Source organism: Mytilus edulis, chromosome 5, assembly GCF_963676685.1.
Source record: "Mytilus edulis chromosome 5, xbMytEdul2.2, whole genome shotgun sequence".
NCBI classification, from domain to species: domain Eukaryota; kingdom Metazoa; phylum Mollusca; class Bivalvia; order Mytilida; family Mytilidae; genus Mytilus; species Mytilus edulis.
The window spans coordinates 92,559,739-92,578,700 of NC_092348.1; the positions used below are offsets into that span (position 1 = coordinate 92,559,739).

Genomic DNA, 18,962 nt, shown 5'->3' on the forward strand with positions numbered 1-18,962 from the left:
ACAGATCCTTTTTTCTTGAATCAGGGACATAGGATACTTAATACAATCAGATTGGAGATAGTACTGTATGAGTATCATATATCATTATGTCTAGCCAGTGTGATAACATTTTCTAATGGATACTGATTATGTATTTATATTCTGAAGAAGATTTATTGTTTCTATTTTTTGTTATCAGCTCAATACAAAGAAATACATGTTGTATCCTGCCATTAAATATAGTCAGATTATCATGATTATTTGAGATCTGAACTCATAAATATTTAATTTGAATTTGAGCATTGAATTGCTTATGAATACTAAATCACCAAATTATTACATAAACAAGCATGTATTTAAAATCTTAATTGTTAGCTTATCTATTGAGCAAGTGGGGCTGTTTTTTTTATGTTTTTGTTTTATAATGTAGAGTTTTATAGATCATTTCAATGTTGACAATCAAATCTGATAATGTACAATGTGTAAAGTGGCTATAGCACATTCAAGTCCCCTGTTTTTGTTGTTGTAAAACCCTATTGAATTTTCGTTAGAAACAGTGGGTATTTTTTTTAAAACAGGAATGCAAATTGGTTATTTTTAGCTGTTTTATCATTTGTTTATATATTTTTTTAATTTCTCTACTGTCAGGTTTCCTAAAAATAGCCTGAATTCTCTCCCTTTAACTTTATGTCATTTGTTCTCAGATAATTATAGTGACACATAAATGTCTTTCTGTTAGAATAAATAGTAATTGCTGTACCTTTCTGGTATACATGTTGCTATCACACTTAAAAATGTTATCAAAGTTCTAAAGTCTTTAATTTATCAAAGTTCTAAAGTCCTTTAGTTGTATACATTATACCTTACATCTGAAAAACACCTCATTTTCAATCATAATAGCATATGTTGAATAAAGTTTCTAATAAATTCAATTTTTGCTAAATATTTATACAAACACCGAAATTGTGAGGGACATTGGTAAATTCTATATAAAACTTGATAGGAATTTAAATATGTTTACACCGCAATCTAGTCTGGCAGTGTGAATAAATTTCATCTAAAATGTTTCTAGGAGGAGTCATTTTGTTTTATTCATGATCATCGTAGATTTAGATATAATCCCACATTATAGAATTCAGCAATGCATAAAACGTTTTGTGATTTGTAATCAAATGCTATTCAAAATCAAGATTATGCAACAATAATACAATCCAGTTTCAATACACATTCAGTTTTTATTGCATAATTTTGTTTGAAAGTTTTATAATTGAAAATTTTATAGCCAAAGAATACAAGTCAATTATGCTACTTTAATTAATGTATTGATGTTAGGGAAACACTATCTGATTTCTCCCGTTTACTTTAATGTGTTTTACCTGAATTTGTAAACTGTCTCTAAGGAGAAGATATTGATTCTGGTTAACATGATTGTCAGATACAGTTAACATTAAAAATATAGGCTACATATATTTCTTTCAAGGTAAGTAATTTTTAAGCTTTCTGTACATGTACTTTGAACTGAGTTTTTTTCTCTCTCGTAAATATTTATAAGTGGCTTTCTATAAGCCAAATTGTATATCTATGAACAATGTATCTCCCATCACACTCTTTGGTGTATGTCGACCCAATGAATTTATATTAAACCCCCTGTAGAAAAAATGTATAACTTTTTTTTCTTATAAACTGATCACTTTATTAAGGGGTTGAACATTAAAATATATGGCCTATTTTATTACTTGTAAATTGACAAACTTGACTAAATTATATATATAGTAACATTGTATATGGATCTTTGAGATTCAGTGTCTTGACTCAGTATTCGAAAAACTAATTTTGAAATTAATATGTACAAAGATCATTCTTAGGACTACAGTCATCTACAAAGTAGTTATTAGGATTGGTACTGGTCCTGATTGTTTGAAATTTACCTTTGTTTACTCTTATTTTTTACAGAGCAGATCGACAATTCTTATGTCTATTAAATCAGAACATTTCCTGTCTTTGTTGAATTAAAGTTCTAAAATAAATAAGATTTAATGTAACCATTAAAAGCATGTGGTGTTGTAAATCTTGTTTAAATACTTTGTATTGTATTACTTAATATCATTTAAAATCTCTATGCTTGGATAATTCAATATTTTTGATATGGCACAAAAATGTAGGATTTTATTGGTATTTAGATGAACTTTTGCTGGACATATAGGTAAGAAAGTCTTATGTAAATGTCAATATTGTCGATTTTTTATTGATCGTAAGTTGTTGGAAGTAATTAAACTTTTAGATTAGGTTACCATCTGTGTTTTTGTTTTCATTTGGTTTAATTGTCTTTATATTCATTGAACATGGATTGTCAAGTTTTAAAGCGGATTTTCTACTCAGATTTTGCATTTATACAATGTATACTATAGCCTGTCTTAAAGTTCTCACCAGGTATTTTTTGCTTTAGCTCATGTTAAAGTACATTTATGATTATCATTATGCTTAAAATATTTTATATAAAAATATAATTGCATTTTAATCATATATGCTTTATATTTATATATTAAATAGGTGTAATTTTATTTGATGTTTGAATTTTTTAATAGATCAACATGTATACATTTTAGATTAAATCAGAAAAGATATTTGAATGTTTATATTACAATATATATAGATATTATATATTATATATTTGCACATGTTAGAATTTGTTGCAAAAGCCTGACTCATGGTTTAATGTTGACAATATGCATGCATTGTGTTTTAAAAAATGTATAATCAATGTTAAAATGATAAGATATTTAAATATTTCATGGTTCATATACAATCTATTGTTTCATTGTAGGTTTTGAAATATCAACAGAGATCCCATGAGGAATAACATGGAATGAGTTGACATAATTGTTTGAGTGCATATGACAAGGACTAACAAATTCACAAGAAAACGTAGGTATAATTTTATCTATTTGATCAGGGCTAATCTGCAGATCAATATCAGAAAAGTTTAAATCTGTCAAATTGTGATTTGTATAGATAAAAGGGAAACAGGATTCTTGAGTGGTTGTTTGGGAGATACTATTCAAGTAAGGTATTCGTTGTTTGAATATAATTATTGTAAAATGGTCTTTGTTTTGTTAAGTAAAATTCCATTTGTACATACTTTTCTCCTCTAAAACCTTAAACTTAAATACATTATACATGTTTGTAGATACATTTTGTTTGTTCAAATAGATGTATATGTATTTTGCATAATATGAAGGACTGTTTTTTTTTAATTGTATTTATGTCCACATAGTAAATATTCGGTATCAACTGCAATTTCATTTTACAAGATGAATGTTTTAAGCAAAATTCTCAAGCCAGTATTATGCTTAAGGAAAATGATGTCTGAACAAAATATTTTGATACACTTAAACATTGTATTATTCTTAAGGAAAATGGTGTCTGAACAAAATATTTTGATACACTCAAACATTGTATTATGCTTAAGGAAAATGATGTCTGAACAAAATATTTTGATACACTCAAACATTATTTGTAAACCATACAAATATTTCAACATAGAAACTATTTGTTGGACAAAGAATTTGGTGGCACAGGATTTGGCTTTATATGCTCTTTCCTTTAATATGATTTTAAATCCAGATCTTTTTGGTGATAAACAGTGGCAAACAAGCTCATTTTGGGGCCCTTTATAGCTTGCTGTTTGGTGTGGAAGACTGTACCTTGACCTAAAACGGTTTACTTTTATAAATTGTGACTTGGATGGCGAGTTGTCTCATTGGCACTCATACCACATCTTCTTATATCTATCAGTCAAAAATCTATTGAACTATTATTACTAATGTCATGACTTTTCTTACATATATGGTAAAGCTTAGCGTGAGTTGTAATCGTAATAAGTTTATTGCAAACCAGCATATAAAATAATGCTATAGCATCAACAACATATATAGTATAGTAAGCGACATAATATGAATGAAAACAGAAAGCAAAATAATAACAAAAAAACATATTAAACAAAAAGTACAGTATAATAATAATCTACTTTATCAAGTTGAATACATCTTGATAATTAACAAATCAATGCAGGTGAAATGAATGCGGAAGAAAAAAAAAAGAACTTCATGGACAGCGTAACCATCATTATAGATCAGATTATCACATGTTTGTGTGTAAAACAATAAATTAGGATACACATCTGTAAAAGGCACCCTATTGCTGTGGTTGCTTTACTTCTCTCATTGATTTGTCTATTTTGGCTTCAGTGTAAAATGACTAAAATATTAGCAAAAAAGGATTGGCATCTTGAACCATTGACAGATGTTTAGTGTATCATATAAATACAGGCCAGGTCCTTTTTGTATAAAAATGGGGTATCACCATCAATGAATGGGACAGCAACACTACAACTCAAATTAGCAAAATAAGCCTAGATGTATTGTCTTCAGCATTATGCCATCTGAAATGATTTGTCAGACATCTTGTTTTATAGTAGAAATTGGTAGTGCAATCTGGCCCGAGAACACAGTTATTTCGTAGAACATTTCTTTTAGACAATAAATTCAAATTAAAAAAATCGCTTCTGCTCTTTCTCAAAAAGATTTTTACAGCATAGTGTACTACCAGTGAGACAAATAATATCAAAATTGTAGAAACTTCTACCAGCTCTAACTCAAAATATTGAAAATTCTGTGTTAAGGGGTGTAAAATTCAGTTTGACAGCTTCAGACGTGATAAAATTTGACCTTTTTGAACTGGACTAAATGACTACTCAACATAAAGATTCAGCACCCAAATTTTTTTAACATGTAATAACATCCCCCTACTTAATATTTTATGCATTTAATATCAAGAAATAAATTGGGGAAAGTGTATCAAATAAAACATGCAAGTTATACACTGTTTACACCAGGGACTATATTTGTAGACAACGAAAACCAAAGGACGATAACTGTGTCCTTGGACCATCTTTAAAAAAATATACTACATTCTTTGTATTGTCTTGATGATAGATTTAAAATATTTTTCTTAGGAATTTCAAAGTACCATCCCACATAAATTGAATGAGAGTACTTTGGGGGATTATTTTTTTATCATCAATTATATTTAAATAATGAATGCAACCTTTCTAGTGATTTTTGACTCAAAAGCTTTCAAGGACCTTTACTTAAACTCGTCTATTTAAGAACTAAAGATTTTTAAAGTTTGATTTTTTCAACACTCATCTATTAAATTACCTTTTTTAACTAAGAATTTCTGAAGTAATGTGGTCTTCATTGTGGTTTATTTACATTCATGAGTGTAAAATGATAAAGATCTAAAATAAAGTTATTAAATTACTGTTTAATATGTCAATTTATTTATTTAATCAATCTAAAATGAGGTGTAGATTTTAACCCAGTAGATTGAATTAACATGTTAAATGGGGTAGGTTTTATCATATTTTAATTGTATATATATCTTAATAAAATAGGGTATATTTATGGTTGAAGCCAATTTTTAGGAAGAAGGTGAAATTTATTAGGTGGTAAATGGAATATTAAGTGATAAATGGAAAATTAGGTGGTATATGGATTATGTCTCCATTAGAATAGAGGTAATTCTGCTTTATTATACTTGTCTAGGTGATATATATAAGTGAGGACAATCTATGGAAAAAATCCTAATTTGTTTAAATCTGGTAAGTGCTAGCAGAAAATTGATTTATTTGACTTGAAACATAACTTATTCTTTTAAAGGTAAGCTAAAATAAAGATTGTTCCAACAATAAAAATTTGAAGTTGTTAAAAGATTGAGCTAGTTTTACAAAACATACATATTGGGACACATACTGACTCGAACAACTTAGGAATTTAATTGTTGAGAATTACAAAATAAAAAAAATCTAAGGATAGGGACTGGTTGAGTTTAAAGAAGCTTATAATGTATTTTTTTTTTAGATTTTTTGCTTATTATTGTGTGTTTCCTTAGTTTTTTCTTCCAAAGTTTGTGTTTATAGTTTTGTGCAAATGTCAGAACTATTTCTGTTTATATATTAGACATGTATATGCACTTTAATGAATGATAGTGTACCATGTATATTTTGTAAGATTTGATTGATTGATGAGTTAATTTATCTTCATTTTCTTAATGTTCAGTCGCAAATATTTCATTAATATCTGCATCCCCACACATGACAGGTGCACTCAACTCCTTTATTTATGGACTAGTATTATCAGAGTTCCTACCAAAGTTCTGTGGTTCTCTCTGGACACTCTGACTTCCTCCACCAATAAAAACTGCCTTCAACCAAACAGCACTATAGTATTGGAAGTGGCGTTACACACCAATCAAGAACCACATAATTTCTGAATATCAGAGTTCTAGCATTAATACATATGTGAATATAAAATTGAGGACATTAGAGTTAACTTTACTATTATAAAATTATAGGTGTCAATAAATAAATGCATGTCACTTTTTAAGCATTTACCTCAAAACAATAGATGCCTTGAAATCAATTTGCACAATTATGATAGAGATATTATGTATCTTGTAAAGCTTATACATCAGTATTTTATGCAAGTAAGCATTCTATTGTCTTATTGACCTTGACACTACAGTGTAACCAGTGCTATCAAACACAGATCTCTAGTATGTGTGTCACCTTGATATTATAGTGTAACCTGTGCTATCGGACACACTGGGGGACCAGAAAAAAAATGCCAGATTAAGCAGGGTGTCGAAATACCCAAGTTTATTTTCTGTAAGGATAGGCTTATTTTGGGACCATGAAAATATGTCGGTTAAATCAGGATGTTGGAATACTCAGGTGTCAGATTAGGCAGGTTACACTGTATATGTACAATATGTATTTATTTCAATCTCTCTGCCAATTTTCACAGTTAAAAATAAAAGCACTGAATTATTTTAAGCGTTGTATTTTGTTTGTAATTTTATGTTCACTTTAAATGTATAGTTTTTATGTCCACAGATTGTAGAAACAACAGGGATATGCATTAAGATCGATCACTAGAAGATTAAGGTAGAAAGAGATTAATATCCAGATTAACTTGTGGCTTTCTAGATTAACTGTGAGGTCTTTTTGGATTATTGTTTTCCAGTAAGTAAAAGGTATATATATTTCTATTTATAAATTAGTTTATATGCTAAGTATTATGACCTGGGTATGGTTTTTTTTTGCAAAACAAATGATTTAATGCATTACAATAGTTTTATTGTGTTTATGTTTTCCTGACTATGCATCAGACCATTTGTTTCTCTGACCTTAATTAAGTTATAGTTTTGGTTTAAGGTGGTTGTGGTTGTGGTGATTGGTAAACATGGTCGTAACCATTGTTCTAAAAGGCCTTGGGGGACACACACTGTAACCCTACATGTTTATTGTTACATTCAATGTAATTTTTTTACCTTGGATTCATTTTTTTTGTGAGTACTTTGTTGACCATTGAGTTGTTGTTTTGCTGTCCCATTCATTGATTCCTGGTATGATGTCCATCTATCCGCACATGTTAATATAGAAGATTGCTGAGGAGTAAGCACAGCTTTCTGTTAAAAAAATGTGTCTAAATATTCTGGAATTATGATTATTTATAAATTAATTAAGATGTTACATTAAATTATTAATGGAAACAAGGAATGTTTTAAAGAGATAACTACCCAAAGAAAAAGAGCTGAAAAAAGCCCAAGGTCACCAATGAGTCTTCAATACAGCAAGAAAATTCTGCACTTGTAGGTAGGCTCCAGCTGGCCCTTAACAAAAATGTGTACTAGCTCAGTATACTGTAAACCAACTGATTTTCACAGATACTTTATTTCCAAAGTCACTCTTTCAATCCCCTTCACCGCTATTTAATTTCGTGTTTTTCTAATCAACTTTGTGAAAAGATCCGAGTTTTTCATATTTATGATATTCACGATGATTTATTTTTGCATGATTTTTCTATAAGTAAAAAATGGTGAAATCAAGATTGTTTACAGTATAATAAATATTGCCAAATCTAGAGTGTCTAGTAATTAAGATTAACACATTAGTATCAAAATGTCAAAAAAACATCAAAGGAAATTTAAGATTTGTGAATTACTAAGTAACATCATAGGGTACATATATTTAAAATCTCAATTCTATGTCAAACAATATAAATTATGTTTATTTAAACAACTGGAGAAGTGTATTTAACTAGCTTTATTTGTTATATTGATTTGATGGGTATATACAATAGGTTTTACTTTATTACAACTACGTCGTACTAAGTCTTGCTATACACAGTTATTATACCATTGTCAAGTCCATAATTTGTTTAGCCTGTTTCTGAAAATTACAAAGACTAAGTTCTCCTGGGGTTTTCTGTTAATAATATAATTGTTCATTCTTTTGTATGTTAATATGTTTTTCTTGTCACATGTATTATTGTAACCTTTTCTTGTCAACATGTCCAATTGACATAAAACTTCCTTATAATTTTCTCTGATCTAAAATATTCTGTCAAGTTTATAATGAAAAGGATACAGTTACATGAATAATAAATCAGGTTAGTTTGTGGTAAATGAATTTTTATTTTATGTCAGTTAAATCTCATCATTTATGAAATATTTCAAATTGATATTTGTTCCCAAAATTTTATAGATGAAAAATTTTCTTTTGTTTTTTCGAAAACAAAACTTGTATAAAAACTTTGTTAAAACAAATTCTTTCTTCATTTTATTGTCAGTAGAAATTTTCTAAACAAGTTTAGTTCTTAAGTTGATCCTGAGTTACATTGTATTATATTATTGGAAATCAATGAAATAATCCAAAACTTCTCTTACAAACAAACAAATGGCATATTTCAGGTACTAGAATATAAACTATTGTTGAGGTACTTAAGGATGAACACTTCTGACATTTAAAATAATAACATTTCCAGATAAAATCTTATTGTTTCAGTGGATATATATTATTCAACTCATCCAAATATCAGAAAAACATATTTCCATGTTTATGCCCTTGTTTACGAAACGCAAGAATTTATATGACATTTTTAAAACAAGTAATAAACCTCTTGCTTTTTTAGCTCACCTGGCCCGAAGGGCAAAGTGAGTTTTTTCATTACTTGGCATCCGTCGTTAACTTTTACAAAAATCTTCTCCTCTGAAACTACTGGGCCAAATTAAACCAAACTTGGCCACAATCATCATTGGGGTATCTAGTTTCAAAAATGTGTCCAGTGACCCAGTCAACCAACCAAATTGATGGGGTTAAATTGTTAATCAGGTCATGATCTATCTGCCCTGAAATTTTCAGATGGATTGGACAAACCATTGTTGGGTTGCTGCCCCTGAATTGGTAATTTTAAGGAAATTTTGTTGTTTTTGGTTATTATCTTGAATGTTATTATAGATAGAGATAAACTGTAAACAGCAATAATGTACAGCAAAGTAAGACCTAAAAATAGGTCAACATGACCAAAATGGCCAATTGACCCCCTAAGGAGTTATTGTCCTTTAGAGTAAATTTTTAACAATTTTCATAAAATTTGTAAATTTTTACTAATATTTTCCACTGAAACTACTGGGCCAAGTTCATTATAGATAGAGATAATTGTAAGCAGCAAGAATGTTCAGTAAAGTAAGATGTACAAACACATCACATCACCAAAAACACAATTTTGTCATGAATCCATCTGCTTCCTTTGTTTAATATTTACATAGACCAAGGTGAGCGACACAGGCTCTTTAGAGCCTCTAGTTTATTTGAAATTAATACATCTTACCTTGGGTCAAATTTTGCTGACCAGATTCTCAAATAGCAATAAGGTCTTTTGGAACAAGTGGTTATTGAACTGTTAGAAAATTATATAAAGAACTAAATCAACTCTTCTTTCCAGATCTATTTTCCAAGGTGTTCTTTCATCAACTGAAGCATATATCATAATTGTTCAGAGAATAGTAAATAGAGTGATAAACACACCCATATGAAATTTTTACATCTACATAATTTTTCTTACAGTTTGAAAAAGAAGCAGTTTTAAAGATGAATAAAACACCAAAGATTAAGGTAAGAAACTTTATTCACATTTACATCAAAATGCATTGTGTGTATAGGTAAAGGTTATATCTTTGACTAGCTTGCTTACTAACTGAACCATGAAGTCATCATTAGGTTAGGTGTACTACCCTCCTCAAAGAGAAGACTAGTTCGACAGATAACCATTCTTCATCTATCTGTCTGTAGGACTAGAATTCTTCTAAAGGAGGGTAGTATACTTACCTAATAATGACTTCACAGTTCATCTAGCAAGCAAGCTAGTCAAAGATATTACCTTTACCTACACACTCAATGCATTTTGCTGTAATGTTTCTTGGAAATCAAATGTTAGATATTTTAGACCTGTGTTGACTTGTAAAGCAATATTGATATTTTTTTGTTTACAGATCTTTGGAATTTGTAACGTAATTTTGAAAATGAAAATTTCTTAGATTACCAAAAAATTAATGGTAATAATTTTGTTATGTATATAATTATGTACTATCCTGGTTGTTACAAACAGTTTAAAAATATTTTTAATGTTTACACAAGAGAATTACTATTTCTTTTTAAAACTTCCATGCATGCAGACATATGCAATGGCAGTGAAATTTACCCTAGATATATATATATATATATGAATAAGTTTTGGTATAATAATTTTGTGAAAGAAATTTCCATAATTACATAATAAAACTTGTAAAGAAAGAGTTACATGTTTGATTCCTTAAATTGCCAATTGTAAAAATAGAGTTATTTCCCTTGTACTGATTTTATAAAATTTCTGAATTTAGGGACGACATCAAAAAATCCATGAAGGATAAAAAACTTAATTCAAATAGTTTGGAGGTCAAAATTGCTGATAGTTTTGTTTAATTGACACAAATTTTATATATATCCTTATCGGTTAATAAACTTTTGAAAAACTATATGAATTAAGTTTTTTATTCTACATTGAACTTTTTATGTCTTCCCTTACATGATTTGAAAGATTTGTTACGCATTTACAGATTAAATTTTTAATTATGTTTAAAGTAAAATATATAATAAGTGATTTGTTATTGAAAAAAAATGTTTTTGTTTATTGCTTTTTAATAATTTTCTAAATGATAACTAGTATTTTGGTAATGTAAAAGAATTGTTGCTTATAATTTCATTAAATACTTTGATAGAGAGCAGAGCCTGTGTTTAAGACTCCCATGACTTACAGCCCTAGGATTGTTGGGAACAAGCCAGTTCCTTCACCATCAAGGGCAGAGATATGGAAGCAACAATTAGGATTTGATGGTAAATACTTTACATTATTAATAAAAGTTTGGTGACATTCATCACCCAAAGCTAAAGTATACATTAGTAATACATCTGTACTTGCAATAACAGTTGAAGTTATCTTAAAATTTCTGAACAGTTACTGACACTTATGCTTGTTAGATTGTTCCATACCAGAAAAATAATTTGGACAGGTAAACGCCATGTCAAGCATGTCCGATAAGACAAGTAAAATCATTCTGTAGAAACTAGATTAAATCCAACTTGGTTCTAACTTGGTTCTCAATGCTCTTCAACTTTGTAATTTATTTGGCCTTTTTAACTTTTTTTGATTTGAGCTTCACTGATGAGTCTTTTGTAGACAAAATGCGCGTCTGGCGTATATACTAAGTTTAGTCCTGGTATCTATGATGAGTTTATTTGATGATCAAAGTAATAAACAAAAAAGCAAGAAAAGAAGATAAAAACAAATATCATTGTTTACTTGGGATCGGTAATGTAAAACTGGTTCTGTGTCAGATACTTTTTAACAGATAAAAGGCATGCTAATCTGGGGAACCAGTCTTACCAATCAGCAGTGTCTTTGTATATAAAGTAACAAGAAAGTTCGGTAACGACACAGAACCAAATTCGGCTCCATGTTGAATAGACAGTTTGGCACTGTTGTATTGTTTTTATGCCCCACCTACAATAGTAGAGGGGCAATATGTTTTCTGGTCTGTGCGTCCGTCCGTCCGTTTGTCCGTCTGTCCCGCTTCAGGTTAAAGTTTTTGGTCAAGGTAGTTTTTGATGAAGTTGAAGTCCAATCGACTTCAAACTTAGTACACATGTTCCCTATGATATGATCTTTCTAATTTTAATGCCAAATTAGAGTTTTTACCCCAATTTCACAGTCCACTGAACATGGAAAATGATAGTGCGAGTGGGGCATTCGTGTACTGAGGACACATTCTTGTTTGTTAATTTTTTCAGTGAATCAACCTTAAGGGGGCTCGCGGGTCTAAATCGATTTTTTTTTATCTAATATAGGATTTCGATATATTTTTCTATAAATGAACTTTGTCTTATACTTAATAGAAAAATCAAATAAAAAAATGGGGTCACTGTTCATTTACGCTCACAATCTCCCTTCGAAAGAAGCATACATTTTTGTAAATGTCCTTTTTTTCTGTTGAACTAATAGGAGAAATAGCGGTAATATCGAAATAAAAAAAGAACTAAATTACAGAAATCGCTTAAATTTTACAATTATTTAGTTTATGTACAGCTTATTCGAAAACAACAATAAAAAATATAGGTCACCGATGAGTTAAAAAAGATATTTCAATTTTAATGCCAAAAAATGACATTTTTGCACCAAAGGGAGATAATTTGGAGCTTTTTCAATGATATCTACATTTTAAAAGTCAGCTGGGGCCAACACGAATTGATTTTTTGGAATGATTTTTGTGCCATATGATAAAGTAACTACTACTTAAGGTAATTAATAAAATTTGTAATGAAAAATAAATGTTTCATTTTTTTCTGAAAATCTTATACCCGCGAGCCTCCTTAAATGCTTAAAAGGTTTTAAGGGTTAATATAGAAAAAAATATTTTTGGGACAACAACCATTCTGACAAGTAAGTTTTGGTTTGTATTTGGCCAATCAGGCAAGTTGTTATTGTTTAGGCCTTGCCCTTTGTCATCCTGCCTTCAGAATGTGAAATTACCAAAAGAGTGCTTAGCTCACAAAATAATCATGCCTTTTTTTGGTTTCTTCCTTGAATGCCAACATTTTATACTTTAATAGATGATTATATAAATAACAATAGGTGTTTTTAGAACTATATAAATGTTTTTAAAAATATTTAACTGTTAAAGATAAATAGCTAGCTTGATAAAATTGCAACAGATTATCACTTTTTGACTAGTAGATTTTGGATGAAAAATTATTATGAATTGTAAAGAAAAAAAGAAAATTCAAACATTTCTATTTAAAAAAAAAATATTTGGGAATGGAAATGTTTATAAACTGAAAAGACATATTATAAATATTAAAGAAATTTTAGTTAAATACAAATATTTCAAACTACAAAAAAAAAGATATAACAAGTTTCAAGTTTTTTATTTCTCAAAGACCCCAACAGTATTCATAATATAACAAAATAACAAAGTAAAACAGTGAACATTATAAACATTCATTAACATATATACATTTGAAAAAGTAATGCATTTAAAGGAAGACAGTAAACTTCAAATGAACATATTAATGGTTGAAACAATACTAGTTTAAATAACAGCAGCTAGTACAATTTTACAAAATTTTGCAATTTTAAGAACAACATTGTAAGAGTCAGATTTAAATAATTCATAAAATTTGTCAGCATTATGGTTGGTAATAAAGATTTCCCTTCATTATTGAAAAAAGTGCAATTAAATAAATAATGATATTCATCACTTAGTTGGTTTTTGTTACATATGTCACAAATTCTGTCGTCACATTCTATACCCCAAAAGCGACCCCTTTTAATAGGGAGTCGATGATTTAGACATAACAGATTAATGTTATTCCATATCTTTTAAAATATCTTATCAGTTAATATGAACTAAAGGAAATGTTCTGTTAAGCAATTAATTCAACTTTATGAAAGTATAAAAATATCATCCACAACTCTAGAAAGTTTAAAGAAAATCCATATATTAGGGTAAAAAGAATGCCGATTACATAACAAACACTCTAGGAATCTATTATGAATCACTTACAATATAAAAAGGGTGTACTATTATAATCAAGAAAAATATCCTGAACAACTTAAAATAAATCAGTAATCTAGCACGAGATACAAAGTTTCAAGAAATTCCTTCAAGTCATATGGGAGCATATTTACAACACACTCAACTATAGAAATATTGATTTGATTGATTTTTGGTGTTTTAACGCCACTTTTAAGAACCGCTTTTGGGCTATTTCGTAGCGGCCAGTTTTTATTGGTGGAGGAAGCCAGAGTGTCCGTCTGTTCGTTCGTCCGTCTGTCCCGCTTCAGGTTAAAGTTTTTGGTCGAGGTAGTTTTTGATGAAGTTGAAGTCCAATCAACTTGAAGCTTAGTACATATGTTCTGTATGATATGATCTTTCTAATTTTAATTCCAAATTAGAGATTTGACCCCATTTTCACGGTCCACTGAACATAGAAAATGATAGTGCAGATGGGGCATCCATGTACTGGGGACACATTCTTGTTTATACCATAAATTATTGGTGTCAGAAAAAAATATTTTGAAAAATTGAATAGTCTGCTTTACCAAAGTTTTTTAATGACTTTACACTTTTTTGTTTTAGTTGATCCAGAAGAAGGGGAGACAACTGATTCAGAATCAGAAGATGAAACACGAAACAAAGGTAACAAATTAATTCTTATACTTTGAATTTTTTTTGATGAAATTAATTACTGTGGATTCATTTATTTTCGTGGGTACCAATTTTTCGTGGATTGAGAAAAACATGCATTTTCATGGACATTTGATTTTGTGATTTTGCAAAAGTTTGCTATTTGTTGAATATTTTTGGTTCACCTATACCCCCATTATCCACGAAAATTAGTATCCAACGAATAATAATGATTCCACAGTAGATAAGAATTTCTTTTTAATCAGATATGAATTGTAAAAATCATTTTTTTCATAAAATACAGTTGTGATATTTGCAATGAATTTTAATTAGAATAAAAACATTTTTGTATAAATTGAAAAAATATTTTTTATTTTATTAAAAAAGGGGGGTGAAATTTCTGAACTACCAGACATTTTTACAGAAAGTTCAAGATTCCAGCAAACACTAGTGCAGTATTAAACAAATTTTGTTTATTTTTTTCAATAAGTAAAATAAGTGATTTCTTCCAAATAATTAGCAGATCCATACTAATTAAAATTTTCCCATGAGGCAGGGGTTTAAATAGCACTGGTCCAAGGTCAGCAACCTTCCACTTTTGCAATCAGACTTTGGTTTAGGTTACTAGCTACGCACGACAGACCTTCGATTTGAAAGAAAATAAAAATTAACTTTGCCAACCTTTTAAAAATTTCCAAACGATCTCAAAATTTATTTTCATCTTTATTATTCATGACAGCGATGTTCATATTTTCAACCACTAGCTTTATACCTAAAATCGCCAATAAATAATGTGTAAATCCAAGTAAAATCGTATCTGACTGACAAAACAACATTGCCATAAACTGGAAATGAAGACAATTACAATACCGGTAGTGTAAACATATATTACAATTCATTTTTTCTCAATTTTGAAGGGCCAGTGAAAATCTGAAACTTTCTTACTTTATTTTTATAGAGTAACAATTTATATATTATAAAAGTCAGTGTAACTAGATATGATACACTTAAGAACTGTATGATACACTTAAGAACTGTTATAATGGTATAATTAGTTATTGATTACTAATAGTTGAGACAACACATCCACCCACACTTACACTATCCTCAATACCAAACAAAAAAGATTATTTGAATTTATAATATACAGTAGACTCCACCTAATCAGATATCGGCTAAACGAATATATCGGCTATTGAAATATTATTTCAAAACACCAAACCATTCCCTATATGTTTAATGTTAATTGCATCATGTAATCGAATATCGGATATAAGAATATATCGGCAAATCGGATAAGAATATTCGGGTAATTTCGTTAAAAACCATGTACAATCGGATATTTTCAATGTTTTTCTGACAGGAAATGGACCCGGAAGTTACGAATTTACATTTATTATTAACAGTAAAATTAATCTTACACCAAAAGCACATTAATTTTGTATCTTACTGAGTTAGGAAATATTCCAAGTAAAAGTGTCACCTGGAATTTAGGTTGTGGACCTTTCAGTTTGGAGTGTGAAAGGTCCCTGGACTTTCCAGTACCAAATGTTAATTTGAACCCCTGTTGTGGATCCAGTTCTTCTTCCCATTTCCCTTAGTGAGTATTGTGATCGTAACTTCTTAAAAGTGTGAATGAGACACAAATAGAAAGGGAATCTATGTTTGTCAACAAAATCATCTAGTTGACCACCTTGCTTTACTAAATGTATAGTGGAAACAATCAGTGCAAATTTGTACAGAAAAAATGTTTTCAGTGTAAGATCTTCACTTTACATATTTTGTCACTTACACAGTTATTATGAATTTTATTTACCATACTGATGTTGTCTAAAGATTTTGAATGATGGCTTTTGTATGTAACTTAAAATGTTGAATTAGGCAAATTTATGAAGTAAGGTTTAAAATGGTTAATAATAACTTTACACCTTTCACAAAAATAATGGTAAATGTAGGGTATAAATGCAGGGCCCACGCATCAAAATCGTTTAAGTCTCTGCTGAAAGATGCATGCAGGCTGTATAAACCTATTGGAGATTGTTCTAATAGACCAAATTTGACATGACAAATAATTCTTAGTGATGCAGCAAAGCTTATTCTTTCCTCACTATTTTAATGGGGATGAAGTTTAACTTGTATTTCTTTATAGAGTGATATCAACAAGAGATTGATGCACTTATAAACGCTAGCAACATTTTCTTTGGACGTTCAATAAAATGTTAATAAATGATTGGTCTAGACAGTTCTTGGAATCAATCCAACACACTTTCATGTTCAAAGATTGATTTTGTAACAAAAGCTGCATTATTATAAATGTGCATTGTCTTTCTTGTACAGGTTGTCTAGATTCTTTTTTATAGAATTTAAAAAAAAATAGTTCATTTGAAAAAGTCTACAGAATTTTTTAATTTTTTTTAGTTTGTTTTTAGAAACTGCTTTTTATTGTTCTGATTGCATATTGGACAATCTTCAATCTAAAATGATGCGGCAATAAATACTGATAACATGAAATAATATGTCCTGTATTTAATAGAGATCAGCAGATTTATTCCTGTCTTTATGCTGACTTTGGCAACAATATATCACCTGTCAGGAGTACAGTCACACCCTTGTTTATATTGGGGTATAATGAGTGTACATGGAGATTTATTTTATCTAAAAAGTGACAATATATCAATAAAAATTGGCTACCCTTTACTGAGATCAAAATATTTCCTTTCAAACAAAAAGATAGTTTTAACAGTTTAGAAATGCAATCAAGATATGCTAGGTAGCCACCCACAACTAACAACCCACACAATTTAATATTTAATTTAAAAAAGATCATTTTAAGAACAGAAGTAATAGGTTTTTATCTCACAATATAGGTTTGCTTTGAATTGGTCGAAAACATCAAGAATACGGTATTGTGATCAGTTGGCGTTAGAAAAAGTGCAGAAAAGCTAATCTGAATTAAGTCTGCCATAGACTAGGGGATTAAACTGCATTTTAGAGTTGGACTTAAATACATTAATTCTGTCTGTGCCTCCTTACAGTACGTCACAAATACAAATTGTAAATTTTTGGGCTTTATATAAAGTTTCAGAAGATTTTGACCAATATTAGTGTAAATGTGAGTGATCTGAATCATCAAAGGATCTGATCATAAATGAAGAAGAGATAAAAAAAAAAAAAAAAAAAAAACTACTATAAAAGACATTAAAGGATTTTCATGGGAGATAATCTGTGTTAAATACCTGAAGCATGTAATTTGTAATTATGTGTTGTAAACTTTGTTACATTTATCAATGACAGTCTTTTAAAAATTGCTGAGGTGTTGAGAACTTTTACATTCATGATGTTAAAATGTTTTACTAACTGGAATATAACAAGTGAATAATTCATTCAACAATTTTCATAGTGGCATTTTTGAAATCATCAGTTTGAAAGGAAACTTACACCAGTTTTATTTATGTTCAACATATATCTGAAAAGGAATAAATATTTTAGTAGCTATTAGATAATAGGATTGTTACACAGATGCCTTGGAACAAAAATATTTGCTGTAAAATAAGGAAATGGAAAATAATGTAAATTTCACATTTGAGAACATATCCTTATTGAAAAGTAATCAATGAAGGTTGAGTGCTGCACTCTGATTTTCAAAAAAAAAAACCAGATAATTGCATATTGGAATTTGTGCATCTTTTATGATTGTGAATAAAGTTCAGTTACGTAATAGCTGTCCATTGCGACTAATATGTCTACAAGTCTACAATATATAGCGTTAATTGTGGTTATTAAATGATGGATTATTACTGTGGTGTGTAAAAATGTAAAGAAATGATTAATATTCATACAAGTAAAAAAGGAATTAAAGTGTAAATGTTGTATCTAGAGAAGAAAATAAGGATTACATCTGTTGAGTTTCTAATTGAGATATACAATATTCAGTGGAGTGATGGATTTTTATAGGGTTAAAATATTTTAAGTCCATTTACAGTTAACATTCATTTGTGAATTTTATTGAAAAGAGAGAAAATCAAATTAAATAGCCTCAGGATATCTATTCATTGACCTTGTGGTTTTTACAAACAGTGGCTTTAAACATTTGACACAGTATTTGATTGTGGACAATAATGTACAAAGTCAAAGCAAACTATATGTATGGAAAATTTAAGTAATAAAGTCACACCGAACGTAAACACACAATGTTTGTCACAGCCAGATATAGTTGTTGTCATCAAGATGTAACAACATTACGAAAAGTTTACATTTCCCCTTCAAAATGTTCGTGTAAAAAAGGTGAGAGATATCAGATCTATTCAACAATTGTGTGAACCAGTTTTCTTGCTACTGCTTAAAATGTGCCATTTAAA

At 29.2% G+C, this 18,962-nt stretch overlaps 2 protein-coding genes across 12 annotated transcripts in view; one reads left to right on the top strand and one right to left on the bottom strand.

The window, feature by feature from the left end:
• Positions 1–18,962, bottom strand: part of LOC139525559 (tRNA-dihydrouridine(20) synthase [NAD(P)+]-like) — a 627,966-nt gene that overhangs the window by 12,242 nt on the left and 596,762 nt on the right. The window contains exons 16-17 of the transcript XR_011664925.1: positions 10,273–10,330; positions 2,441–2,786 (exon numbers count right to left, since the gene is read on the bottom strand). The gene's annotated coding sequence lies outside the window, so the exon portion shown is untranslated. The remainder of the gene's footprint in view (positions 1–2,440; positions 2,787–10,272; positions 10,331–18,962) is intronic.
• LOC139525556 (kinesin-like protein KIFC3) overlaps positions 1–18,962 on the top strand; it is a 54,315-nt gene that overhangs the window by 8,029 nt on the left and 27,324 nt on the right. For 3 of the 11 annotated variants that reach the window (XM_071321002.1, XM_071320992.1, XM_071321001.1), the window contains exons 2-6: positions 2,804–2,904; positions 6,935–7,074; positions 9,950–9,997; positions 11,140–11,254; positions 14,557–14,616. In XM_071321002.1, coding sequence (XP_071177103.1) covers positions 9,974–9,997; positions 11,140–11,254; positions 14,557–14,616 — 199 coding nt within the window. In that variant the 5' untranslated portion in view covers positions 2,804–2,904; positions 6,935–7,074; positions 9,950–9,973. Of the gene's footprint in view, positions 1–1,109; positions 1,460–2,803; positions 2,909–5,620; positions 5,642–5,681; positions 5,700–6,934; positions 7,075–9,949; positions 9,998–11,139; positions 11,255–14,556; positions 14,617–18,653; positions 18,889–18,962 lie in introns of those variants that run through there. The other 8 variants (XM_071321003.1, XM_071320996.1, XM_071320997.1 and 5 more) reach the window with 7 other exon arrangements.